The sequence below is a fragment of the Lissotriton helveticus genome, chromosome 1_1 (assembly GCF_964261635.1).
Source record: "Lissotriton helveticus chromosome 1_1, aLisHel1.1, whole genome shotgun sequence".
Classification (NCBI taxonomy): Eukaryota; Metazoa; Chordata; class Amphibia; order Caudata; family Salamandridae; genus Lissotriton; species Lissotriton helveticus.
In genome coordinates this window covers 1,831,318,612-1,831,336,481 of record NC_136057.1, presented here as the reverse complement: position 1 = coordinate 1,831,336,481, position 17,870 = coordinate 1,831,318,612, and the positions used below count along the sequence as shown (strand labels likewise).

Genomic DNA, 17,870 nt, shown 5'->3' with positions numbered 1-17,870 from the left:
ACTTGATTTCAGAAATAGGGTTGTTGGCAATTGTTCAGGAAAGGGACAATATCAGGTTTTCCTCTCAGCCCTGTGTTTTATTTGTAAAATAATAAGTGCTGGTGGCCAAAGCGATGCTAAGACACAGGCGGCTGGCACTATAAGATGTCAGCTTGGCAAATACCAAGGATGTGTAGTCCTGAATCCGCCTCAGAACCTCTTCTATTCGCTCCTAGACTCTCCCTGCCCCGTTATGTCGCTCTTACAAGTTTCCGCTTTCCACGTTGGTAATTGGTTTTCTGTCTTTATCTTCCTCATTTTTCCCAGTTTGTGCATTTGCCCTCTCTTACTCTCGGGAAAAGTCTGATGATGAAAAATAAGTGCTGGTCCCCAAAAACGAGTGCCGGTGTCCCCCACCGGCTCAAATTAAGCACTGTCTCATCCCACAGTTCATGTTTTCTGGTAACTCTATGACCTCAAAGCTATGACTTAAAAGAAGCATCTGGAAGGGAGTACAGAGTCTGTTGACCAACAGGCTAGTGCTACATGTTCTGTCATCATCGGAAGCAGACCGTGTTTAATTTGTAAAAGAATAAGTGGTGGACCCGAAGGTTTGCTAAAAAAGTCAGTGTCCGGAGCTACTAAAGGTCAGAGTGCAAAATACCAAGGCTGCATAGTCTTGAATCCTCCTCATGCCTCTTTAAACTACCACCAGCCACATGAAGCATTTTTATGCCATTCTTGCAGGTTCTCTTTCATCCCTGTTTGCTCCTTTTGTCATAGTCTTTCTGTCCTACTAATCCTCCTTCTTTCTCCCTTTTATGGGTCTTGTTCAGGGTCAAAGTCTGATGAGGAGAAATAAGTGCTGGTACCTCCAAAAAGAGTGCTGATGGGACCCACCTGCTTAGTTTAAGCACTGGAACCAGGGGATTTGTATTAACACTCTTATGTTTCATCAGCTTATGAACAGTGTTCACAGCTTTATTTTTTGTTGACCTATTTTCAGTTCAGGGCATTTCTATCTAGAACATAGTCTTGATTTACCTAAAACTTTGGAATGATCTTGCCCTTCTGCACCTAGTTTGGGTACCCCTGCATAAACATGTTCCAACTGTTCTCTTAATTTCCTCAACTGTTAGCCAAGATCCCTAAACAGAAGGCATAGATGTTCTCTTTTGTTCCTTGTTGGATCAGTGGTGGAACAGACTACCTTCGTTGGTTCTTTCACCTCTCAGGTCACCTCTAGTGTCGAGAACATCCTTGCAGATGATGTGCTAGTTGGGGTGGCCATCGAGAGGCTAGGCCTGGAATGCCTAGGACAGTTGAAGAGGTGGACCAGGCTTTGCATCACCCCTTGCCCAGGTAAACATACAACCACTACTTAGACCCCCCATTCACAAGTAGTGCTCAGGATAGGGAGTGGTTGCTTGGGAATTACATCTAATTTTACAGCTTTAGTTTTTGACAGGTGAATTTGCTTGTGGGAAGTCGCAGGCTAGCTTTCCTCCAGAAGATATGGTGGACAAGATACAGATAAGGTTCAAAGAGCCAGGCAGGGGTTCTTAATGGTGTTTTGTTGTAGCCGTCCACTGTTAAGAGCGGGCTCCTCCGCAGGCTTTGTCATTGATTTTAGCAGCAGTACAGAGGATATCAAAGGAACCTTTGTGGCATACCCGTTCCACTCGGGGTGACAAATGCAAAAACAACAATTGATGGACAGAATGCAGAACATTGTCATACATTCACCCAGTACAGAGATCTGGGCCTACATCCATCGTTTTTTTGCTCACCAAGCCATTTCAGTTTGAACCCAGCATATGCAAATCAGTCTTGACCCTGTGCCCAATGGTAACAGTCCATTCCGAATTGCCAGGCCAGGTCCTCCCTGGACTGGAAACAAGCATCCTAGGACTGGTTTCTGGGTGTCACCCCTCATCAGCCAGGATAGCTTGACTCCAGTAGCATGGAGAGCACGGGCCCTAAGTTTGGGCATACCCGTCCCACTCAGGGTGACAAAGGCAAAAACAACAATTGATGGACAGAATGCAGAAAATTACCATACATTCACCCCAGTGCAGAGATCTGGGCCTACATCTATCGTTTTTTGTTCACCATGCCATTCCAGTTTGAACCCAGCCATATGTAAATCAGTCTGGACCCTGTGCCAATAGGAACAGTGCAGCCCAAACTGCCAGGCCACGTGGACTGGTGGGATGTGACATCTGACATATTGCACTGGCTGGTTTGCTGGTGTCAGTTCCTTTTCTGTTTTCCACACCCCACTGAGGCATGCAAAGAGGCTATTAAAGGGCTATTAAAGGGCTTTTAAGACAGTGGAAAAAAAACAACTTATATCTGCATACAAACGAAGACTTGATTTCAGAAATCCCTGCCACTAATTCAAGGGGAAGAAGGGAGGGAAATGAGGAATCTATCTGAAATATTGACACCATTGATAAGTAACTTTTTCTTCAAATGGATACTTCCTCCCACAGATTCATCACTTTAGAGATGAGGCACTGTGAAATACCATCTGGGAGGAAGAACTGAGGAGAATCAGTTAACCAACAAGTCAAAAGGCCCTTGAAAAATATATATCGCTGTGTGCCTGGGCAATGAGACACTTATTAGCAAGGGTATGCAATGGTTGCCCAGGAAATAGCCACTGGAAGGCCCCTCATGCAAGCAGTAGAAGCTGCAATGGCCCTTGTGAAGTGGGCATAAATACAAGGTGGAGGCTCTTTTTTTAGCAAAGGTGTAGCAGATTATTTATACACAAGGTGAGCTAACATAAAATTGTATGTTTAGTGAATGCCTTGCATCGGGCAAAGCCCAAAAAGATCTGATCGCTGACTCTATAAAGCTATCTATCAGGTACAATACTGCACACCTGAGTTCCTGTCTATGCCACCTCTCCTCTTTGTTAGTGAAATGAGGAGGAGGAAAGAACGATGGAAGCATGATGGACTGGCCCATGTGGAAGGCAGACTCAACTTTCAGTAAGAAAGAAAGGCAGGTGCGAAAAACAGCTTGTCTGAGTAAGAGAAACCAATGAATAGTGAGAGATCTCAAAGGGCCTCTAATTTGCCAAACACAGGAGTCCAAGTTATTGCCACTGAGAATACAGAATTCAAAGTTAGTAATCTAACTGATTAAATGTGTACTTGTTTGAATGGTGAAGCCGTAAGGCAGGTTAACACCAAATTAAAATCCCATTGTGGAACAAAAAAAGGTTTGGGAGCAATCAAATAGAGCAGACCTTTTAGAAAACAATACACTGAGATTATCTAATCAAAGAGAGTTGATCAGGCAGACAAGGCAGGCAGACACCCTGCTGGGCAAAGGAAAGCATGAAGCACAGAATGCCAGGGATAAAAATGGAACAGGTTTGAACCAGAGACTCGTATTAGTAAACACATCTTGACCACTGTAGCTTTTGTAGCCAGTTTCTGGGCAGCCAATATCATGTTTGTCACTTCTGGTGGTAAAAAGAAGGCCCCTGGTTGACACTTCTCAATCCCTGCACGTGTTGATAGGGCATCAGTGGTGACTCGAATATTCTGCTGCAAAGGCAAGTCTACCCTGTGAGGGATAGGAAGTGGGTTCCAACAGACTGGCAAATCCAAATTGCCCTGTCTTGGGCAATTGGGATTACTTAAACTTGATCCTCCTGCACTGAGCAACTGACATGTGTAGATCTGGTCCAGTGATGAGATGAACCTTAAGGAATTCCGTCTCCCTTCCCAAAAAAAAAACAATTTGGTGGAAATGCGTGGTAAAAACACACAATGTCACTTCTTGTTCAGACCACCTGGAAGTACTCCCCATATGGACACCCAAGTGTGGAGAAGATTATGTCCGTTACTTCAGGATAAAGCTCTCAACAGTGGTCCTTTAGTGAAAAAGACCTCAGTGTGTGTCCGCAAGGTGTGCTGCCACTATGAACATACACACTAAAGCAATCAACCACAGGTGGAAGGCCTTCCAACACAAGGTCCAGACCGCCCGGTCTACTGATGTAATGGACGTTAGTTGGGTTGTCATACAGGACTTGAATGGTGATCCCTGAGCCAAAGAAAGAAATGCCTTAAAAAGGAGGCAAAATGCCAGCATCCAAAGCACATTGATGTGCAGGTGTTGCTGTGACGTGGACAAAAATTAAATCGAGGCCATTTCAACAAATCTTTTATCAGTGGCAAATATGCCAAGGGAAGTGCTCTTTTTTCAACTCCTTGGTTTTAGATGAAAATGATAACATATGATATTGCTCACTACAACACATCAAATTATCTATCCAAAACACAAAAAAACTGTCTTCGAAAGGGGGAAATGTAAAGTCCAAGAACAAAAGTTCTGAAATATAATGATATATTTTTGTAAATATAAATAAACAGTGTATATGTTCTCTCTTTACACTATATTTAGTCATACACCGTTATCACAGGATGGGTTGCATGAACTCAAAGCTGAAGTTGTAAGTTTCTGGCAAGCCCTCGTGGACTGTCTGGTTGAAAAGACTCCAGCTGAAGGGTGGGAGTTCATCTGACACGGTGGGCCCATTGATGGCATAAGACGTAAAGGCGGCAGCCATATTAAAATCAGCAACCTGCAAGCAAGGAAACAAAAATATTAGAAACTTTTGGTGAAAAGACCGGGTTCTAAAACGTTACTTTAAGTACTGCATCTTTATTGCATGAATCTAACCCTGTTAAAAATGTGCAGTTAAAATGGTATGGTATATAGAATCAATGTAATCTATTGGAAACGGTCAGATTCTTAGATGCAGTGTATTGCAAAGCTTGGGTTACCTAAACAGAGTTGGCTGCATTCAGGATCTTTCTCTTGAGAATTCAGGGGCAGCTCTCTGCCCTCTTGTAACAAGGGATGGGCAGTTTGTTGGGAAGACAGTCCAGATTCTTTGAACTCTTTGCCCTTTAGCACCCTTGCGTTGAGTCTAGCAGAGCAAGAGCCCCAGCGTATAACAATGGTGCTCATGCACCAACAAAGTTGGGGTTCTCCACCACTTGATTTAGAGTTCCGGGAAAGTGTGGTCTTTAGATCAGTGGAGCAAGAGCGGACTCCACCAATGTAAACCTTTGACCTGATGATGCATCTGCTACAGGGCCGTCAGGTCGAAGAGATTTAATTTAAGGTAGGCCAACATCACTTTTTTTCCTTGCAGGAGATAACCAAGCAAGGCAGTGCATAACCTCTTTTTAGGCACCTGTTCCCCATGACCAATCCATACAAAGTCATCTGATAGATTTGTTCACATGCTAAGCTCGAACAAAGACATTTACTTCAAAGCACCACTACAATATGGCAGTCGGTTGAAACTATAGAATCCTAAAGACAGCTTTCTACCTCGTCTCTGCCCAACATGAACACAAGGCATATGAGGTAAAAATACACTGACCTAGATGGCATTAAAATACACAGACTGTAATAAGGCTAATTAGGGACCTGACCGCCTAAAAGATTTCTGATCAGAAAATGCAATAAATGTGAGGAATGAACCACACATCCAGGGCAACCACTATACTCACTGTGGCACTCCTGCTACTTATTATTTATTTTAATGTTTTATAGAGCGCGAACTTGACCCGTGAGGGTTTCAGAGCGCTTTACACAGTTACACAGTGAGCAAAACAAAACAGTCAAGTACAGAAATATACAAATTTTAGCGCGGGGTAGGGTTGCTGAGGAGCATAAAGGTAAAGGGGACGCAAATGCATAGTTAAGGTAATAATTAGGATCAGTCAAAACAGCAGCCCTACACTTTCTTGTCTGGGCGAGTTTGTGATCTGAGGAAGAAGCTATAGATTTGGATTCGTCAGGCCCATTGCGGTGGATGCGAGCAGGCCATTAGCCCAGGAATTTACCCATGAGGAAAGTTTTGGCCTCCTTCTTGAAACATGGTAGAGAAGGGATTTTTCTGATGTCAGGTGGGAATGAGTTCCAAATTCTTGGTGCTGCTCTGGAGAACACCCTATTGTAGGTTCTTTTTTTTTTTTTTTAAAGCGGGCAGGTTGGAGCAGGAGGTTTCTAGCGGACCGGGAGTTTCTGCTTCCTCCAGATATCACATGTTTCTGTGCCAGATAGGCTGGGGAGTTTGTGTATAAGGCCTTGTGTGTGATGCATGCCAGTTTTAGCTGTATTCTGGCCTCATAGGGAGCCAGTTTAGTGTTTTCATGTGTGGAGAGATGTGATCAAATTTCCTAGTGCCTGTGAGCAGTCTCGCGGCCGCGTTGAGGCAGGCTTTTAGAGGTGCCAAGGAGATCCAGTCTTGAGATGACTAGTACTTGGACTGCCAGTTTTAAGTCAGGAGCATCGATGAAGGGTTTCAACTTCCACAGGGAGCTCAGGTGAAATCTGGCCAATTTAGCCATTGAGTTAATGTGGTCTTGCATGTTCAAGTTACAGTCGAGGAGTATGCCCAAAGATTTGGCAGAGTCTACAATGGTCGGCGGGCAGTTTAAGGCTGTGATGGCTTTGATCCACAACTGAATCTCCGGGTTGGCTTTTGAAGGGGAGATCAGGAGAAGTTCAGTTTTCTTTGCATTGAGTTTCAGTTGGTTAGCGGCTAGCCATTGGACAGTTAGTTTCAGGGTCTCGTTCAGGGCAAGGATCTCCTCGAGTGACGCAATATTGATGTATATTTGGGTGTCGTCCGCGTGCATGTGGTAGGAGATTTGGCGGTACGAAGAACTTCAGTGAGTGGCTCTAAGTAAAGATTAAAGAGGGTGGGTGACAGGGTTGAACCTTGGGGGACTCCAACTGAGACCGGGGTGGGAGCTGATAAGTTGCCGTTAATGAGGAATCTCTGAGATCGGTTATGGAGGAAGCCCCTAAACCATTCTAGGACAACGCCATCTAGCCCCATCCTGAATTTGAGGCGTTTGAGTAGTTTTTCATGGTTGACCGTATCGAAGGCGGAGGATAGATATAGGAGGTTTAGAAGGCAGGTTTTGCCTTGGTCAAGGGCTTGGAGGGAGTCATCCACGATGTGGAGCATAGTAGTTTCCGTGCTGTGCCCCGGTCTGAATCCAGATTTAAAGTCATCAAGTAGGTAGAAGTTGTTGATGTGCTGACTTAGTTGCTATTGGACACACTTCTCTAACACTTTGGCTAACAGAGGGATATTGGAGATAGGTCTGTAATTGTCAGGGGAGGCAGGGTCCAGTGATGGCTTTTTTAAAATAGGGAGGACTTGGCCGGCTTTCAGGGGGTCCGGGATCGAACCCTGCTGAAGAGAGGCGTTGATTATTGCAGTCCAGCAAGGAACAATGGCTTGGGAGGCAGCGGCGAGGCAGTTGGATGGTAATAGGTAATTGAAGTGGTTATTTGGGTTTAAGGTAGAGAGGATTTAGAGATGGAGTCTTCGTCATAGTATTTGAAGTTGGTCCAGCGAGCTTGTTTTTTAGTTGGGGCCAGTGAGGGTAGTGCGGAAAGAGGGGGGGGGGGGACGTCAGAAAGGGGTTGAAAGTGAACGGCGGTGTTGAGTTCGATTCCTAGTGCCGTGATTTTATCAGTGAAGAAAGAGGAGAATTCCTCAGAAGATATTAGAGATTTTTGGGATTCTTTCTGAGTTTTAGCCAGTTTATTAGATTGGTGTTTGACCAGTTCAAAGAGCTTGCGGGGTCTGTTCTTGGCATTCCCCAATTCCGATCTGAAGTATTCTTTTTTTTTAATTGAGGTTGTGCTTGTTGTAGGAGTTTCTTGCCTGAAGGAGAAGTTTAAGATGCGCAGCAGAGGTGTGCTGTCTCCAGATTCTTTCAGATTGTCGTAGGGATCTCCTCTCCGAGTTGAGGGAGTCAGAGAACCAGGGGTTTCTGTCTTTGATTTGTGACCTTTTTAGTTTTAGAGGGGCCAGATCGTCCAGAATGTTCGATATGGACGCTGAGTAATGTTCATTGAGGGCACTGACCGTGGGTATATGCGAGAAGGGGAGATCAGATTTGCAGCATGCTTCCAGTTTGATAAGGTCAAGGTTTTTAGTGTCTCTGATCCAGCGTTTGGGAATCACCAATTGTGGTGTCTTTGTCTTGAGGGCCAAGGTAAAACGAAGGAGATGATGTGGGGGTTGGACCAGTCACATGGGTCTATGGAGACAAGTTTGACTGAGGACTAGAGGGCGAGGGGTGTCTTGGACAGCGTTGTGGTCTTGGAGGATAGCTAGGATTTTGTCTCACGTGAGGTCCAATGGAGTGGGGGGGTGGGGTAGTTGTGGAATTGTGAATACAAGAGTTTGGGATTCCACCTCTGAAAGGGGGCAGGGTCGCTTGCGCCGGCGAAAATGTCTCAGAGGTAGTGGAAGTGGGTGCTTCGGAGGCTCGGCGATCTTATGGGGGTGGATTGAGGTGTCTAGGACGTTTGCAAGGGCGAGTGGGTGCATGGAAGGCACGGCGGTTTTAGGGGGGGAGGAATACTTATGACATAGCTCTGTCCATTGCCTTCTGAACATACTGATATTAAAACAGACACCAATAACTGAGGTAAAACTAAAACATTCTCATCATTATCCAAAAACAGTTTTCTGGTATAGACGACAATACAGTGGAAAAAAACGGTAGGGAATATGCTGTCATATGACAGTGTAATAGCCAAACTCTCTTTATCGATTTTCAAGTTTCAGGTGATATATTCAACTGCACAAAACAAGAATTACAGGGCGTATGAACTTCAGTCACATTGTTTTTGGGGAAGCAAGATGGCGGTCGCGTAGTTGTGGCCGTAGCGGTTGAGCGGTGAGGACGTGCAGCTGAAGGTGCGGAATGGAGACATAGCCAGGAGCTACCCGACCCCGTTTCAGGAGAAAACCCGTTACCCAAGGAAAACCCGAACGGCATGCTGACAGCGCTTTCTTGCCGCGGGTCCGCAAAACAATTGCTGCGGGCACTGGTGATTGCTGTGGCAGCTCTCTTCCCGGACCGCGGGAGCCACAGGTGCTCAGGAGGGCGCAGTCAGGCTCGTAGGCGGCAGCGGAGCGGAGCTCAGAGCGGAGCTCACTAGCGGGATTACCTGCTGGAAAGACCCGGGCGTGTTTAGCCTGTGGGGCAGTTCGAGGAGGGAAGCAATAGCTCCAAAAATAAACCTGGGGCCAAAAGTGGCTCTGGGGAAGAAGAAAACTCCGCGTGAAGGTGCAGAAGTTGAAGCGGCCGAAGATATCCGGAAAGCCCAAACGCCTCCGGTGGAACAACAGAAGAAGCGGCAGCAGATTGCAGCGCGGACGCGTTTGGCTACAGCATCAATCGCGGATCTGTTCCCTAAGGCGGGTAAGGAGAAGGAAACTAAGGAGCATACAAAGGAGCCGGGGGTGGTATACCCATTGAGTTGGAGGTTCTTCATGAGACAGTAACTGATGTTAGTGGGGCCCCCCCCCCCTCCCTCCACTTCAACCCTTCCTGTAAGACACGAGATCACAAGGTTGGGAGAGGATTCTGAAGGCGCAGTGGAGGGTTCCCCAGAGGTAGCGGCCCCCGGAGATGTTGCCGCATTATTGGAGGAAAATAGTGAGTCACTAGTGCCTCTTGATAAGGGTCCAAAAATGGCCGGCCCCCAATTGTTGGCACAAGACGCTACTGTTGCCATCGATACCATCACGGGGGAGCCATTAGAACTGGGAGCCTCTGTGGAGACGGATATCCACTGCACTGAGACAGGTCTGGCGGTTGGTGGAATCGGGAATGGAAAAGAGAACGCTCCAAGTGAAGCCTTTTTTTCAGCCTCGGATGGGGTCGGGTGGCCTGAGGAGGATGATGAAGGCAGTTCCTATCTGGGCTCTGAGAGTGACCCCGAGATCGATCTACCCGCAACCGCATTAAGGCCCGCTGCAGCCGCAAAGGGTCAGACCCGCCCCCAATGCGAACTGAGATGGGATCATTCATCTTCTATGCCCTTGCAGGGAAGTCCCTGTGTGGAATCTACCCATATGTCGATCTTGGAATCTTTTCACCCACTTCCGTTAGTGTCGTTTTGACAGTTACTATAAGATGTTACATTATGGTGCTTTTTTGATCATTGTATTGACTGACAATATAAGTTGTTGTCCTTTTTAATGAGATAAATGAATGTATTTCTGGATTAGTAATTATGTTTTTATATTTAGGAACCTGAGAGTTTGTTTGTCTTGAAGAAGGCGCTGGTCGCCGAAACGCGCGTCGACAACATATTTATTTGTTTGACTCAGGAATTAATATTATGTTTTTATGAAATTGTAATTGTTGTGTATTATTTTTCATTGTATTTCATTTAACTGTTCAATTGTATCGCACGTTTTTACATGTTTTAAAAAAAAAAAATTATTGCTATTGTGGTTTTTTATGAATTTTGATTAATAAAAAAACTGTCTTTGCTACGGAAGTGGGTTGTTGTGTCCTATCACTATTACGTGGGCAAGTCCTGTTCATTACCGCCTGGGTTGATACCTTCACAGTGCTTTTTCCCTGACCTAGGGGTTACTACTATCCTCACTACAGGGGACCCTTACTTGATACAAGTATTTTACCCACAGCTTGTCTGTGCAGGGTTTTTCTCCTCCATATCATATGGTTTTTTTTAAAAAAAGGTGATTTCTGTGCTCATTGAATTGTTACCATCTGCGAGTTACTAATCTCTGGTTTCTTTCTCTTAGCCTTCTCTCCTTGTGTATCTATTGCTCGTTTTATTCTCTAGCCTAGCTGAATATGGCCCAACTCAAAACCTTTGGCTTCACAGACGAAGAGTTCGCCTTATTGGTAGGTACCTCTAGTTCATTTGGTAATGCCTCCAATGACATCACAAGAGGGCAAAATGACCTTAAAAAACTAATTGAACTTAAGAAGAAATTACGGAGAATGGAAGCTCATGGGGAGTTTATGTTGGCCTATCTTAGATCAGGTATTATCCCCATGGGACTCCGCGTTCGTAATATCCCAGGCCTCTTCGTCCATCATCATGCTTTTTTAGAGAAGTGGAGCATGATTGCGAGCATGTGCTCGCGAGATCTTATGATCTTGATAGTTGAAACTGCCAAAGAATTGGCAGTTGATATTAAAACTGAGATTGAGGCTTTAGAAGAACTAATTAAAAAGCAGGCAGTATAGATGAGGCTATGAAAAAATTAGAAGAGGCCAATAAAGAACTAGAGTCATTTGCCAACTATTTAGAGACACGTAAAAATGATAAGCTTAATAAGGACAAGCGGTTCTACTCTATACAGGCTGCCTATCCTTATCTTAGCGATTCAGAAAAGGGGGTGGTGATGAACAGAGTGTCTGAATTAAGCAGACCACTCTTACCCAGTCCAAAGATCAGGGCTTGATCCATCACCGTTATTTAGCTCACTGCCCCATCCCAGCTCAGAACCTGGCTATATGCAAATTAATCATTATCCTTATCTTAGAGCAGATTTCTATAAGCAGAACCACTATACAGATACAAATAAAAAACAACAACATAGAGTAAATACCTTTTCCGAGACCTCAGAATCAGGAGGAGAGAGTGATGATGCCTTCTATGAACTTGAAGGCAATTATAATTCAGCTCAAACGAAGCGAAACCAACCCCAGCCTTTTTAGGCAACCGCGGGGCGAATCGCGGTCGCCCCAGAGTAAGATTCCAGCCACAGAACAGAGGAGGCTACAAGCCCCAACATCATTATCAACAGGAGCCTCAACATCACTATCAGCAGGAAGAGCCTCAATTTGTCAGGGAAACCAGGAATCGTCAGTATTGGAAGGCGGGAATGTGATTCCCATTTTTAACTTATCGAAATCCGAATTAAATGAACCCAGTATTAGTCTCCTTTCAAAAGGTCTGTCCTTCGCCCCTCATTGCGGTGCCAATATTTTTGAACTACATAGAGATTTAATCTCTTTCTTTCGCAAGATCCGTCTTAAAAAGTATTTTCAAACAGAGGGCTCGGATAGTACAGTTCATGAACCCAATTGTCTGCGCCTACCTTCAACATTCAGCCCCACTCTTGATCAAGTCGGCCCTGAAGAGGCAACGTTCGAGTTGGTGGTTTTGAAGAAATTAGAACAGTCTATTCAGTTCATCCCCAAGCCTTTATATAACATCAATAAACATGAACATGATGCCTTGAAATCTTTAGCATCCAACAAATCTATAACGGTCAAGAGCAGTGACAATGGGGGCGGAATTGTTATCATTGATTCTGATGCCTACGAACGGAACATGTTGAGAATGCTGGACGATCCTAAGTTCTATGTTGGCATCACTTCCAACCCTATACATAGAATAAATAAGGAAATTAATAATCTGACCACTCAAGCATTAAACCAGGGGTTCATCTCCAGAAAGGAGTTTGACTATTTGAACTTCCACGCAGGGAAAACTGCATGCATATACTGCCTCCCGAAAATGCATCCTCCGTACAGGCCGATTGTTTCAACCATAGGCACACCGACTGAACCTCTATCCAAATTTGTCGACTCATTTATGCCCGCATATTCCCAACATACCTTCATACGTAAAAGATACGGGAGCGATGATTGGGAAGGTTGAAAATATTTTATTTAATCCAGCACGAGATATCCTTGTGACTCTCGATGTTGAATCCCTGTACAGTAATATCCCCCTGATAGAAGCTATGCAAACTGTAGACTGGTTCATTGATCTATACAGGATATTGTGCCCTAAGACTTTTTTGTTGTCTGTTTAAAAATTGTCCTGACGGAGAACATCTTTGAGTTCGGTCCACGCCTTTATCGCCAGATTAAGGGGGTAAGCATGGGAGCCTCTGTGGCTCCCTCGGTCGCGAATATTTATATGGCCGCATTTGAAGCCAAGTTTATCTATAACGACATTGCTCCCATTGGTCCAGATACATCGACGATATTTTCTTCATCTGGACCGATGGGAGGGAGACTTTAACGGAGTTTTTGGCCTGGTTGAATGCTGGTGATCTGAACCTTAAGTTCACCTCTCACATCAGTGCCAGCAAGATCGAATTTTTGGATATCAGGATATTCGCTGATGATGGCAAGTTGAAGGTGGACCTATACGTCAAGCCTACAGCTAGGAACACCTTATTACACTTCCAAAGCTTCCACCCCCGCAGCCAAAGACAGAGTATCCCCTTTTCCCAGTTCTTACGGGTAAGAAGAAATTGCACCAATCTTAAATTTCGATAGACAAGCAATAGAAATGAAACGGAATTCCTTGAAAGGGGTTACCCTCACAGGCTTGTCAGGGAATCCTATAAAAGGGCCTGCTATTATGACAGAGACCACTTGCTAAGATCCAAGCCTGAGAAAGATCTGAAATAACTAGTCTGTATAACAAGGCATTCAACCTTGGATGCTAAAGTCAAACAAGTGATTAATTCTTCGTGGCACATCCTGAACAGTAATAGTATTGGAAATCTCAAACTGGAGAAGCCCTTGTTCGCTCATAAGCGAAACAAGAATATAAAAGACCACATAGTACGTTCCAGATTTCAGGGCCAGTCCAACCCTGACTGTTTAGTCCAGAGATCGATACACATAAATCAGGTCTTGAAGGGCACATTTAAGTGCTCCAACTGTAAATAATGTTCCCACATTATAGAAGAAGAATCATTCACTCATAATGGCTACATGGCTAAAAACATGTGGAACTGTAAAACTGCCAATGTAGTATACTTCCTCTTATGCCCTTGTTCCCTGGGCTATGTGGGAGAGACTGCACGACCCATTCAGGTACGTCTAACCGAGCACCGCTCTGCAATTAGAACTGGCAAAGTTTCAGCACCAATGGTGAAAAATTTTATGGAACTCGGACACGGCCCTGATGACTTTAAGTGGCGCATTCTAGAAAAGGTCAATGTACCAGATAACAAAGGTGGAGAAAGGATCCGCAAAAAACGGGAGGTGTTTTGGATATTTTCGTTGGCCACCTTCCGCTCAGGCCTGAACAGTGAAATCCCATGGGAAAAATCCATTACTTAAATGGAGTCACCATGGGATACCTGCCTTATTATATCTATACGGTCCCCCCTGTACCTTAGGCCTTGGTAGGAGTTTAATTTTTATTCGTTACACGACCTTGAGGACCCATCTGTGACTTTGTACCTAATTGGTACTGTCTTTTGAATTTTATACTGCAGCTAAATACTATGCCACATCATAGATGTACATCACAAGATAGTCTGCCCCTATTATAACATCGTGACATACTAGGGCACAATTGTTTTAGGCTAAATGTGTGTCACATGCACACACTCCCTTATTGCGAATGTTTATCATTTTGTGTTATAGTTATAAAACACCTTATTTAGCGACCTGCTCGAGTAAGAATTTCAATAAATATCTTCCGCTTTAATTTTTGGAATATTTTTGGACCACTGGATTAAATAGATTGCCTTGTCATCCAGGTATAGTTCCTATATTTATTTCACTTGGGTACCATACAGCGAAAACCAGCGCTCATTAGCTGCGAAAGGGAGTCCTACTTTTAGCTCCACGATTCTTTAACCGGAAACATGCGACATTGATTTACTAGGATACACCTATTTAAAGGCGGGCCCATGCTCACGCTGGTGCTTACTGTATACTCCGTTATCGCCCGAGACCCGGATACGATTATCGAACTAGCAAGCCTCCACACGCTGATCCGTTTTTTATTAGCAGGTATGTGCATTTGCCTCCTCGCGCCATTTGTTATGTGCCCCATATTTAGTGAACTGTATTGTTTATACAATCCTTTCATATCGTTCCAGTTCTGGCGCGTTTATCCTCGCTAGCCATCAACGTATGAATCGGCAGAAAAATATCTCCCAAAAGAAATTAATATGCCTGGAGGTATGTTGCAACCAATTAAGCAGCACCGTCTCGGCCTATATGTACAGCATTGTTGGCCCATTGTAGCCTTATTATCAGGATTGTTTATACAATTTTGTTTGCCCTTTACCTCATAGTAACGGACAACGTGAAACAGAGCTAGCTTATTAATTATGCCGGTTCGTAACAGTGGAGGCGAAGCATATTTGTCTTATAATTACGGTATGTCCTTTGGTCTAGTTAACAGCTTATTACTTATTTTATAAGCCGTATTGGTATAAGACTCATCTGATATGGGCCTTTGTCCTATATCCACAGCAATTCTTCTTTCAAAAAAGTAAATCAGGAGAGCGTGTTTTCATTTACCCTACATCCTTCGCCAGCAAAGCTTTGCAAGTGAGAATTTTCTTCTAAGGTAATGAACCCCTCTCTAGCAGTATTGCCTATTAGAATCGAAATCACAACCGAAGTTGTTAAACTTAACTCTGTCATTGTTTACTTTTGTCCCTTAGAGATCTTTATAATCCATAAAGAACACCTTGTTCGCATTTATGAACCACTGATGCTGAATTATTAACATGCATCAATTGAAAACGCCGTGTAAGTCCGCCATTCTTGTTCGTTCAGGCATGCCTTTGAGTAGCAATGTGCTCGTTCATTTAACTGCAAGAAATGCGAGGCATTGCAAGTTTTATTAGATAAATCTGTCGAATAATTTAGCCTGAGAAACAAGGAGACATTGCTTTCTCCCCCACTGCCGCAGTGAATAAATTGCCGTCCTCTGCGTTAACACCTTATGTTACTTAAACCTAATAGCGTTTTTTCATTTTTTAGAGCCTTTCCCCTAGTGTGAGAAGTCGTGCCAACAATACATATTGTGTGCATGTACCAGTTTGCAAGTAAGTATATCTGTACTTGCCTGTTATCATTTGAATTTATAGGTAGGTTATTAGATCGATATACTGTATGTAGCAGTCAGTACAGTCCTTCAACAAGCAACCATGATTATGAACATGAATTTATGCCAGATTTATATCAGCACAAAAAATCGATTGAAAATGATTAGCTAGAATACATTAAGAGACAAGTGAATAGTGACTGTTGCACTCTCCCTGTACTCTCCTTACCTTTAACAACTTACTTGCATCCTTTCTGACCTGATCACTATCAAATGCTCGCTTTCAGCCTAGTAGTAATGTCTTATTATGGCATTTATACTTTATGATTTATCCTTCAAATGAGCACCGAAGTCTGTACTTATTATTCTTCTCCCATCTTGGGTGCCACTTGCCTACTACTCAGGGCCGTACAAACTTTTCACCCACTTCCGTTAGTGTCATTTTGACAGTTAATATAAGATGTTACATTATGGTGCTTTTTTGATCATTGTATTGACTGACAATATGAGTTGTTGTCCTTTTTAATGAGATAAATGAATGTATTTCTGGATTAGTAATTATGTTTTTATATTTAGGAACCTGAGAGTTTGTTTGTCTTGAAGAAGACGCTGGTCGCCGAAACGCGCATCGACAACATATTTATTTATGCTTGACTCAGGAATTAATATTATGTTTTTATGAAATTGTAATTGTTGTGTATTATTTTTCATTGTATTTCATTTAACTGTTCAATTGTATCGCACGTTTTTACATGTTTTAAAAAAAAAAAAAATGATTGCTATTGTGGTTTTTTATGAATTTTGATTAATAAAAAAACTGTCTTTGCTACGGAAGTGGGTTGTTGTGTCCTATCACTATCACGTGGGCAAGTCCTGTTCATTACCGCCTGGGTTGATACCTTCACAGTGCTTTTTCCCTGACCTAGGGGTTACTACTATCCTCACTACAGGGGACCCTTGTTTGCTACAAGGATCTTGGAAACAATCCATCAAGAAATAATTGCGCACAGGGAAGAAACACGTCAAGATAACTGCAAATCCCAGGCTGCAATGATAAAGATGCAGGGCGTGGTCAGGAAGCTATCTAAGGCTTGTGCCAACACTGGGGACAGAGTCTCAAATCTGGAAGATAGGGTGGTATCAACGGAGGCAGAGGTTACCGAGGCTGTCACTAAGGTCAACTCACACTGCTCCCAGGTTGTGGATATACAATGGAAGCTTGAGGAAATGGAGAACAGGCTCCGCCGGAACAACCTGAGGGTCCTGGGAATCCCGGAGGGGGTCGAGGGGACAGATATTAGGGCATATATTATCAAGCTCTTCAAACAGGCATTTCCTGAACTGGATAGCTGGAATTGGTCTACCGAGCTACAGAAGGTACATCGTACCCCCTTTAAAATTAGAAGGAATGCCAAGGAAGGTGATAAACCCAGGGCAGTTTTAATTTTCCTCTGCAATTTATTCCTGAGGCAGGCCATCTCGGAGCTTGCTAGACCGGATGCTAGAAGAAGCAGTGAGGGGGTTTCATTCTTCGTCCGGCCGGACTTTTGTCACACGACCGTAGAGAGACGCTGGCGACTGAGAGGAATGATTAAGCAGTTTCAGGACAAAAAGATACAAGCCTTCCTGATAAACCCGGCGCAGCTGAAAATTATTAACGAAGGGAGGACATTGTATTTCTCTTCAGAAATCAAGGCTAAGGAGTACCTTGACTCTCTAGGCAAATAGGGCGGAATGTGTAAGCGATAGGGATGATTGATCTGTAAGATCTGTAAGATTTAAGGCTTCAGTGGCTGCTTAAGGATTGTTTGGGTTGGGCTAATCTGCCAGGTTGTGGATTTCTGGGACTTTGGGACCATGGGCAAGGCTGCAAGGGTTTCTGGGGTAAATTTTTTTTTTAAGTCCTCACTGCTATCACCGTGTCACCATCACATGCTCAGACAAGGTTTGAGCGCTTCACAGAGTAGGGTGGGGGGGGAGAGTGGGAGGGGGTCAGAGGGTTCAGAAGGGTGGGAGAGGGGGGTGAGGGTGGGTCTGGGGGAAAACTTAAAAAATGGGAAAAATGGTGCATTAGTAGTCAAGACATAAGTCTAGCAAAGAAGAGGCTGATTAAGGCTCAGGTTTTTATAGTAGGTTGTTCAGTTGTTCAGGATGGCGAACATTAGAATTTGTACAATTAATGTGGGAGGTATGAATGATTGGAGGAAGCGGCAAAGGTTGGCATTTTTTGA

At 43.9% G+C, this 17,870-nt stretch overlaps 1 protein-coding gene across 2 annotated transcripts in view; it reads right to left on the bottom strand.

The window, feature by feature from the left end:
- Positions 1-4,147: 4,147 nt before the first annotated feature.
- Positions 4,148-17,870, bottom strand: part of PLBD1 (phospholipase B domain containing 1) — a 386,856-nt gene continuing 373,133 nt past the window's right edge. The window contains exon 12 of one of the 2 annotated variants that reach the window (XM_078641128.1): positions 4,148-4,585. In XM_078641128.1, the coding sequence (XP_078497254.1) occupies positions 4,418-4,585 (168 nt within the window). In that variant the 3' untranslated portion in view covers positions 4,148-4,417. The remainder of the gene's footprint in view (positions 4,586-17,870) is intronic. The other variant, XM_078641133.1, reaches the window with a different exon arrangement.